At 32.8% G+C, this 11,071-nt stretch overlaps 1 protein-coding gene across 1 annotated transcript; it reads left to right on the top strand.

Annotated features, from left to right (window-relative positions):
* The first annotated feature begins 986 nt into the window (after positions 1-986).
* LOC101267194 (NAP1-related protein 2) lies at positions 987-8,441 on the top strand. The gene is made up of 10 exons (XM_004233311.5): positions 987-1,303; positions 5,239-5,361; positions 5,464-5,514; positions 5,680-5,751; positions 5,886-5,999; positions 6,104-6,165; positions 6,484-6,544; positions 6,782-6,838; positions 6,935-6,997; positions 8,109-8,441. Exons 1-10 carry the CDS (start codon positions 1,184-1,186, stop codon positions 8,148-8,150), a joined length of 765 nt encoding a protein of 254 aa, XP_004233359.1. The 5' UTR covers positions 987-1,183; the 3' UTR covers positions 8,151-8,441.
* The last annotated feature ends 2,630 nt before the right edge of the window (positions 8,442-11,071 follow it).

Raw genomic sequence — 11,071 nt, 5'->3', positions numbered from 1 at the left:
GTGTTGTACATAAAAATGTAACAAACTCACCTGAATTGAGGCAAATATCATGCCATCCTTACTGTAAAAAGAATAGCAGAAACTTGCACGACAGTAAAAAAATCATGGATCTAAACTAGTATGTAATATTCGGATGGCGCTTATTCAGAATTTCGAAAGAATGATCTAATCATTATAAAAAATATAAATTTATCTTAATATTTAGTATTTAATATATCTATATTTAAATATTTTTTTAAAAAATGTATAACACTGATATATATAATTTTGAAGAGGAATATGAATTCACGTGATCCAGTAATCCCTACCTAGATACACCTTTGGTAGCATCTAATTAATCAAGAATTTTTTGTTGTACTGAAATATTTAAACTCGAAAATTCAAGAAAAATAAAAAAAAATTACTATAGTAATACCTCTATTTCTATAATAACCATACAATGACGCGTTTATTACTCCAAAATGTTCACTACTATGCCTAACCGTACCATTTCAATTGATCCACTTTTGTAATGAATTTTAATTAAAATATAATTTTTATCGTGTGATATCCAAAATTTTATAATACTCATTTTAAAATATATTTTAGAAAAATTAAATTATTAAGTCGTTTAGCTTAAATCAATTCTAAGTAAGAGTTTTTTTACGAAAACAGTCAAAATGACAAATAAAGTAGATCATTTTTATAAAATTAGTCAAATTAATGAACATTGTTTTAGAACTTATTTGGATTATTTTTAAGTCAATTTTTTATTTCTAAAAATATTTGATAAATATAAAAAATAAATTACTATGTATTTGACATGTTAAAAAATAATTTAAAATATATGAGAAACCAAAAGTAAGTAAATTTCCTCTTACTTTTTACCTTGAAAGTCATTCTATTTAATTTTTTTTTCTAATTTAAAAACTATTTTTTTTTAAATCAATCCGAACTATCTCTTAATTTGGAACTATTATGACGTGGCAGTTTCACATTAAACAGGTGAGATTAACATACGAGGATGACAGAGAATGTTATAGGACTTTAATAGGAAAAAAAAATAAAATTAAATTCTTTGTATAGTTTGGTCTGTTTGTATTTTTACAAATAAATTTGATTGGAGCAAACACAAGAATCACGCTTCTTTCTTCTTCAGCATTAGGGTTTTAGCAGATCCCTTTTTAGGGTTTCTGAAAAAAAAATGGTGACTGACAATTCCAAGAAAGTGAAGACAGCAGTTGAGGAAAATGCCCAACAAATTGGTACTGGTGTTGGATCCTCCATTGAGAAGCTTCAAGAAGTTCAAGATGAACTTGAAAAGGTTCAATCTTTAACACTTTTAGTAATGCATGTTGTGTTTTTTGGTTTAAAATTTAGAGATTTTTGTATTAGTGTTTGATTGGGTAGTTCTAGTAGTTTTCAGCCTCTTTTATTTTGATTCTGCATTATGGAAATTGTTGAAATTTAGTGTTTTGTGATGCCTTTTTAGTTGTTTAAGAGAAAGAAAAGATTTTTTTTTTGTTTTTTGGTTCAATAGAACAAATTGGCCACTTGATTGATTGATCTTTGCCTTTTAACTTAACTTTGTGTGCTGTAAATGAGTATATCATTCGTTTTTGGGATTTAAAATTAGGTTAGATTTTGTTGGAAATGTTGTAGAGTGAGTATACAGATTTATGTGTAAAGAAGGGAGAAAATATGAAGTTTGTGTACTGTATTAGAAGATCATTCTTTTTTTAGGATTTACGATTAGGTTAGTTTTTTTTTTTTAATGACAAGGGAAACCCACAGCCGTTATCCTTTGGGTGCGCACAGGGTAAAACCCCCGCTCCTATGCAATAGCTCGCAGATCACATAGGAGAGGTAACCCGCACTAGGCAAGCCTTGTGTGACGAGCTCGATTCAAAAGACAAATCCCTTGCTTTCGCTGGCAAGGGGTTTCGAACTTGAGACCTCCAACATGGAAGTCCCAAGCTCAAACCACTGGGCCACCTAGAAGGGTATTAGGTTAGGTTTTCTTGGAGATGTTGTAGAGTGAGTAGAAAGATTTAAGTGTAAAGAAGGGAGAAACACCTGAAGTTTGTGTGTTGTAATCATTCTTTTTTTTTGGGGGGGGGGAGGGGAATTTACAATTAGCTTAGGTTTTGTTGGATGTTGTAGAGTGAGTAGACAGATTTAAGTGTAAAGAAGGGGGAAACATCTGAAGTTTGTGTGTTGAATTAGAGGATCATTCTTTTTTTTTTGGGGGGATTTACGATTAACTTAGATTTCGTTGGAGTGGTTTTAGAGTGCCTAGATAGCTTTAAGTGTAAAGAAGGAAGAAAATTGAAGTTTGTTGGTGGGTAGAGTTACCTAGTACGTGTGTAACAGGTACAAGTACAACAACAACATACCTAGTGTAATCCCGCAAGTGGGGGTCTTGTGAAGGCAGAGAGACTCTTCTCGAAAGACTCTAGGCTCAAGTAACACAGTTCTAACTAGGTAATGAAAAGAAAATACCGTAGTGAATAAGTCATGTTAAAACAATAGAGAAAAGAATTGCAACAACAGTAGTAGGTATCCATTGGAATTGGTCGAGATGCGTGGAAGATGGCTCGAATACCATGGTTATCAACAAAAATATGATAAAATTTGAAGTCTGTTACTCCTTTCGTCCTAAATTGGTTGTTGCTTTTTTGTGTGTCAAGATTCTAAGTAAGTGAACTTTGATCAATTTCTAAAAATGTATGTTTTGATCATATTGACATGAGAAGAATTGCAACTTATAGTACTTCCTGTATAGTTTCTGTGTATCTAAATTTTAGGTTTATGATATTGAGTGATCTAGTCCAATTTAGCTTAAAAAATTAATCCAATTGGCTCCCTAAAGGGGAGAAGTGACACTTATTTTGGGATGGGGGAAGTATTGAATTCCTCTGTAATTGGAAATGATTAGTTGAACAATTGTCCTTTTGTTTTTTCTTAGCATCGAAAAATATATTTAGTGTAAGTCACAAAGGGAGAAGACAAGAAGCGTTTTCTTGCTAGGGCACACTTGTTAACTTCCTAAGGTGACATGATGGATTAAATGGAACAAAAGAAGGGCTGACGTTTAGTTCTAGATCTTTGAAGTTGTTTTTTTAAAACCAAACGGCAGCCTTTAAATATGGCTAGATTTTACACACTTCACCAGAAAACGGGGATCTTTTCCAAAACATTAAGGCACTTAGGCACATAATCTCTGCTGCTATTCCTAGTGCTCCTGATTTAATTATGATGTGTCATTATTGATGGTGGTAGTATAAAAAGGTGTATAATAAATTGTCAGTCACTTGTTAGAGATTACTATCAGTTCAAAAGATGGACCTTGGGCGTAACTCAACCCCAAAAGTTAGCTCATGAGATAACTTTGCCCTAAATGACATAAAAAGACAACCATCTATACCGCCAACCAATGTGTTACTAACACTATCTGATTCTCCATGTGTTTATTTTTCCTTCTCCCCTAAATTCTCTCCTCATTTGAATCTTTTATTCCTTACCAAATTTTCTTGTCTCCTCTTCGGTAACTCATAATCCCATCATCTCACAAATCTTTCAGATACCACTCATTGTGGCTTGCTAGCTTCAATGTCAGTTAATCCACCGTCGGCCACACTCAAAGGGATCCTTTAATTTACGTGCACTTTATCTACTTAGAGTTTGAATGGAACTTCCATATTAAATTTTGGCTATTTGGATTTCTGGAAACCATCACAAAGTATTAAGTCACTTCGATATGAACATTGAACGTTGGATCACGGATAGATGAATCACACAATAAGTCTTTATAAGAAAACGAAATAGAAAGTAATGTCTTTTCAGAAAGAAGAGGGAATCCATCTAGTGAATGAAAGGTGCGAGACCCAATTAGCAAGGCCAATTCATTTGTGCCAATTACTGTAGCCAGACTGGCAGCTCAAGTCGTAACCTGCTTTGATATGTAAAAGAACAGTGTAGTGTTTGGAAAAAATCTACAGGAAAAGTGTGAAGACTTATAATGGTAATAAATCATGTAACGAACTATGATTGTTAATAACTGATAAGTGGTGTGATTCTTTTCTATCTAAGTCAGTTCAGTTTAGAGCATATGGACACAATTGTTAATAATTGATGAATGTGATGATTCATTGATTCATTCCCCCTTTCTATTTGGGATAATTGAGAAATCCCTGAAGGCTAGCAGTTATGCTTTATTTTCCTCTTGGACATTACATAATTTGTTGAGATCAATTAGTTTAAATTTAGGTATGAGATTTGAGAGTTAGTTGATTGATTCAAGTCTGGAACTAAAATAATATATGGTTTTGTTTCGTGTATCTGACATATTAACAGGCTTTGACTCGGCCCTATTATGTGATCCATTTAACACGTGCCCAATTTTGTGGTGTATATTATTGCAAATTGAGATAGTTAGTGTATATTTTTTTTTGGTATATTTAATGAGATCTTTTCTGGTATATTATTTAGTATGTTTACTTCAAGTTCATGTTCTTATGAGTCTTCTAGTTCTGTCAAAGATTTAATATGGTAGATGAATTTAGAGAACTTCTACTGTTTGCTTTTTTATGTGTAATTCTAATTTATATAATATTGGACCTATATGAGCTCAGATGGAGCAATATGGACAATGAGGATTCATAAAGCTGACCCCAATTTCTTGGGATTGAAGCATAATAGTTGGTGTAATTTACATGTTATATTCCAGCATTTTGCCTGTGGTTTTTTTGGTCCTGACCTTTCAATGAAAAAGTTCTTTTAAAGTACTCAATGCTCACGTTATTGACTGATTGACATGTGCCAAACTTCTATGAGTACACATACACATCTCTTTTTGGCAAGTACATATTTTTGTGCTTTATGGATCACTGCAAAAATGTGTTATCATGTCCATAAGGTGGCCTAGCTGAAAAACACCTACTAACGATAATAAGCCGTCTCAACTGTTCACTTTAATTGGGTCTGGGCCTCTGGGGTAAGAACTTAGTTCATTCCCTTACAATTCACGCAAAGTATAGTTTTATCCAGTTCTTTTTAGCTCTATACCCATACGCCTTCTTTGAGATTCTGCTCCCCTTATGTGCTCAACATAATAGTATAAAAAGTTACTGCCTCGAAAAACTGGTTCAAGTACCTATCAATTTGATGTTCTCAATTGCATCTAAATTTGCTTAGCAAATGCTGTTAATATCTTTTCCACTATATCATGACCTTCCATTTTTTATTTGCATTGTGCAGGTGAATGAACAGGCTAGTGAGGAGGTATTGGAAATTGAACAGAAGTATAATGAGATAAGGAGGCCTGTTTACGAGAAACGAAATGAGCTCATCAAATCAATTCCTGACTTTTGGGTGACTGCTGTAAGTCCAAACAATATCTTTCTGGGTTTCAATTAGCAGCCCTTTAGTGAAAAAATGAGCAATATGACAATTTTTATCTGCAATTAACTTGTGTCTATGCAGTTCTTGAGTCACCCTGCCCTTGGCGAGCTTTTGAATGTGGAAGATCAGAAGGTTTGACATGTTATTCAATTAACTTTTGTTAGAGGACTTCCTTTGGAATGTTTTAAATGTTTTGTGATATAGCCTTATTACAGTACCTGTTGTTTAAGTTGTTCTTAGATATATTATGTGAGGATTGTATCTTCTTTTCTTAACAATGTTCTTCCTTTGATTTAGATCTTCAAGTACTTAGATTCTCTTGATGTGGAGGATTTCAAGGATGTGACATCCGGCTATTCCCTTACTTTTGTAAGTTCTTTGTTGTTGAAAACACTCCTCCCTACTGGAAGGCTGTACTAAATATGCATCAACAGCTAATTTCATCGCAGTGTTTACAACGAGTTGCTGCTGACTTTCTATTTTTCTGTTCTTTCAACCTGCAGGTATTCAAACCAAATCCTTATTTTGAAGATACAAAACTGGTCAAGACATATACATTCCTTGATGAAGGATCAACAAAGATAACTGGTACAGCTATTAAGTGGAAGGAAGGCATGGTAATGGCTACCCCTGTGTAACTCGTTATGTGTTAGAAGCCTCCTTTTCTTCTTCCTTGAGACCCCTATTCCATGGAAACTTGATGAATAACTGTAATTTGAAGGGTGCGGCTTATGGTGTTAATCCTGAGATGAAAGGGAACAAGAGGCCAGCATCAGAAGACAGGTATTTGTTATTCACTTTCTTGAGTATTTAACTGACCTTCTGGGATTGTTAATTCCATGCTTTGAGGTAGGAAGCTCCCTGATTTGACAACTAAGTCTTGAGTAGTTACAAAGATTATTCAAGAAAGATTTGGAAGGAAAATAAAAATATGGACCAAGGAAGATCTTATGTACTGATAATTGTTCCATACATTGCTTGGTTAAATTTCTAAACGTTAGCATGTGTCTGATTTCTATTGATATATGGTGAGAAGAAGTATCTGAGATCTTTTACTAACCGTATATTATATCACCAATAACCATATGCCGATGGATGCAGCTTTTTTAGTTGGTTTTCTGAGACTCAGCTGAAAGACATTGCGGATGGGCTTAGTGATGAGGTAATTGTTGTATCTGGCTGCTTGATATTATTTATTTTGTTGCATTCATTGCTAATCATTTGATGAGTTCATGATTATATGGCAACTTATGTAACAATTGATTGATGAAATAAATTATCTTTCGTCTTTTCTCTGATTTTCTTATCAGAAACTGAATACATTGTATAGTGCAACAGACATAAGCTTATAAAAGTCCAGTTTCTTTCAGATATTAAATATGTTTCCCTGTGACTGCAGGTGGGCGAGATAATTAAGGAGGACTTATGGCCTAATCCGCTGAAATATTTTAACAATGTAGTGACTTTTTACCTTTTCTTTCAAGGTTATCTTATGTGTTGTCCTTTCTCCTTCACTTGTTCAAGCTAAGAGAAATTCATTCTTTGCTTATAGGAAGCTGATGAAGAAGATTTTGATGGGGACGACGACGACGACGATGATGATGATGATGAAGAGGTAAACATTGATGAGATTAGACCATTTTCTTTTTTGAAGTTGCTTGATTTGGACCTTCTGGTTTTATGCTAAGCTTTTATGACCAGCCTATCAGATCTTCTGATTATTTGTGGTTGAATGTACTATGATGTTGTTGCTTAACCTTTAGTCCGTTCCTATCTCACTTTTCCTTGTTAAAAGTAGAAACCTTTATTCACTAAATAGATGGTGCAAATGTCAATAAAAAAAATCCAGTGATGCATAATTATCCCCTAAACATTTTAGTGTTTGAGTTGAGCCAATTTGGAGTTGAGCTTTTATAGGTCTTGGATTTTCACAACTACTATACTTTAGTAATGGTATATAGAAACTGATGCACTGTGGTGAATTCAGTTGTCTTGGATTGCTTTAGTAATCAATGGTCATAGTACTGTTTTATCTGACAATTAATTAAAGCCTTGGAAGGAAAACAAGAATGTACGAAAGAAAGTGGTCGGACATAGGCAACAGGTAATAAGAGGGCAAGCTGAGGCATTAGGAGAAGAAATCTACACTTTTCAAATGTATTTTATAGCCTTATGTTAATTGACATTATTCTCAAACACGTGTATTCATCTTTCACCATTAGAAAGTTGTTACAATGTGTAAAGGAGGGGATTTCAGGGTAAATTGGGACAAAAAACATCCTGGACACCCATACATGTGGTCCAAGCTTGCACAGAAATCTAAGACTCAAAGCTATGAAGTTGCATATGCATTACCTAATTGTTTATTTGTATAACTTCTGCGGAGGAAAGGTGTCTTTACCTGGCGGGAAACTAACTCATTACTTCCCGCCTTGTGTAAATGAAATATGATTTTTAGGTGCGCTGAATTGCTAGAACGTTGCCACTCATGCCGTGTATGTGTTATCATATACAAAGGAGTTTTATCATCCAGACAACAGGCAAATAAGCGATATACATCCATTATTACCGTCTGATATGTGCATAATCTGTCTTGAAGGCTTTATGTATTTTATACACCTGATATTGTATATGCTCTATTTTGAAAGTGCGCGGACATTTTGAAGTTTGGTTATAACATGTTATATAATGGGCTTTTGAACTAATTTTTTATTCCTCTCGATCAGGATAACGATGATGACGATGTGGATGATGAGGATGACGGCTGAGCTCTTTAATTTATCCCTTCTTCTAAGCTCCGCTCAAATTGGTGTCAAATATAACTTTAAAACTTGTTGCATAATCAAAACTCATAGGTAGCTTTGCCATCTGATTAACAGTTTTTTATACTATTTCGTAGTTAGCCAAGTGCTGGTGGATTTACCTGGGATGGATATAGTAGATGCTTTTGATACACCAAAAACTCTTCAATCCTGGCCTCATTTGATTAGCAACTTGTGCTTTTCGTTGTCAAAAGGATACCACGGTGCTCTACAATGTGATGAGTTTGAATCGGTTTACGAGCTTTTGAGTTCCTCATTATATTGAGTTGTGCATGGATTCAACTGTTAGGTTGAAATCTGCTCTTTGATCGGTGAATCAAAGAGGAATTTCGCTTTATTCTCAAGTCCGGTGGCTCGGTTGATTGCTAGTTGCTAGCCTTGTAGTCTGTTGGCGTCTTCCATCCTTCCATCAAGTGCTAATCCTTTTAGTCTGTTGGATTAATGTTTGCTCTTTGATCAGTGATTTATCGGACCACTATATTCAGGAAAAACACTTATCCTAATATTTGATAAGAGCGATAAAGCCCTATTTTTTAATTATTTTTTCGGGGTAGGGAAATAGGGGAGAGGATTATAACATGAGGAATCGAACTTAATGGAGAATTCAGGTTGTCAATCAAATAAGCTACTAAGATTTCTTCCTGTACATTGATTATAAAGACTGTTCGGTTTAAAAATCTTTAGCAAAGATTATCACAAGAAAGAAGACCAAAAAGCTGTTTGATAGAGAAAAAATGATTTTAGTTTTGTATACTCAAATCTATACAAAAATTGGTTTTCGAAATTTGTTTAAAAATTATTTGAAATATTCATTACATTTACTTGAAAAGTGCTTTTCAACAACTAATTGTTAGAACCAGACCGGTTAATGTACGAAAATAGCATATAAAATTTTAAGAAAATAATAATGCATATTTTCGTACATATTGTTTTTTTGTAATATATAATTATGGTGCTTGAGTTTCTTGCTTGTAGCTCAATTAATTTTATTTAATTAACTCCATCTATCAAGAAGGACAAAATAGGATGTATCATCTTTAATATAAAATAAAATACTTGAGGAATTCTTACTTTAGATTCAAAAAAAAAAAAAAAGAAGAGAAGAATAGACCCCAATAAATTATCCTTATTCATCAAATTAACCTGGCTTGATTTATACATAAATGAATAAAAAAAATGTTTTATGTTTTGCACCATTAACAACTTAGCTATCCAAAATTTTGGATCTACTTAATTACTAGCATTTCAAATGAGTAATGTAGAAAGTATTTATTCAGCCGTTCATTTTCACTAGTCAATTTTAGCATATTATAACACAAACATATTTTTCATTCTTTATTTTTAATATTAATTATTTCCAATTTTGAAGATTCAAAAGAAGCATAAATTGATGACATTTTTCCTTTGACAGAGTTTGTGTTTTATAGACCTCAAATTGATCAATTTTACCAACCAAACTAGAAACTAAAAAGCGAATAAAATAAATTCCACAAAAGGAATATACATGTGCGGTGTGCCACACAAAAGAAAGCGCAACATACGAGTATTGTGGTGAAGTGATAAATAGTCTTTCATTCTTAAACAGCATGCGAGATTCACATTGAAGCACCAACATATTAAGTGAATTATTGAGATATTTTATTTTCTTAGAAAGTAACATTTATATTTTTGTTATGAAATAAAACTGGGTCTGAAGTAAATTGTGCTAAAAAATTGAAGAAATGAGAATCGAGCCGTTGACCACAAGGAGTTAAATGAATATACTGTCAACTCCAATAATCATAAGTTCGCACAGAAAATACATTAATTCAAGAGAGCAAATGGACCTTATGAGAATGATTTAGAATTTTATTGTGCAAATTCCTATATAGATGTGAAATGTAATTAAATTATTTTTTTAATGATTATACGCAAAAGTTATTCAATTATTTATTACCTTGATTATGAATAGAAATATTTTTTTGTCAAACCTATTTTTACAAAAAAAGTTAGGAATTTATTTTTTAAAAAAAGTAGGGGTAAAGTAATGGAAAACGGAGAGAGGATTACAAACTTTTACCAACAAAGCGGAAAAGATTGTTCCCTATGTTTTATTCGTGTAAGATTTCGAGGAAAGGATTAAAATAGTCGTTTCTCTCTTTGGGTTAAGGCTCAAAGTGATCCTTGAGTTTTTACTTAGAGCATTAATAGTTCTTTTTATCTGTAATATTGGTGCACTTTTGATCCTCCTTCAAAATTTTATTTAACTTTTAGCATTAATTTTATCCACAACTTATGTATGAGATGTTCAATCGTCATTTTATATATATAGTAGAAATAACAACTCCACATGAAGAAAAACACTTTATTTTGTTTAATAGAAATCGTACTGCAGGTAAAGTCGAGAGGTTTATCATGATAATTTCACGTGCAATAATACAATTTTTTCTTTTCATGCAAAGTCATATGTTAAGATATTTTTAGTTTAGCTGAAGTAATATTTCTAGTGAACACGACAATGTGTTTTTATTATGACCTTTTCTCAGATAGAGTTTTATTTCTATTATATATATAAAAAGACGATTGAATATTCTCATATAAATTTTGGACAAAATTAATGCTAAAAAATAGATAAAATTTTATGGGAGGATAAAAAATGCACCAATATTACAAACATGAGGGACTATTAGTGCGCCATGTAAAAACTGAAGGATCACTTTAAGCCTTAACCCAAAATTATCAAATACGGTATTTCCAGTGTGCCGTGTAAAAACACCGTATTTCCTGTGTGCTGTGTCTGAAATTCACAGTAAAATACGAATATATCTAAAACTCGAATTCGAAATATTTCCGTAAAAGTAAGGTCAGTTATTGCCTATAGGTGTGTC

Source organism: Solanum lycopersicum, chromosome 2 (genome assembly GCF_036512215.1).
Source record: "Solanum lycopersicum chromosome 2, SLM_r2.1".
NCBI classification, from domain to species: domain Eukaryota; kingdom Viridiplantae; phylum Streptophyta; class Magnoliopsida; order Solanales; family Solanaceae; genus Solanum; species Solanum lycopersicum.
The sequence above is the reverse complement of the archived record's forward strand: the minus strand, read 5'-3'. Positions and strand labels throughout refer to the sequence as shown.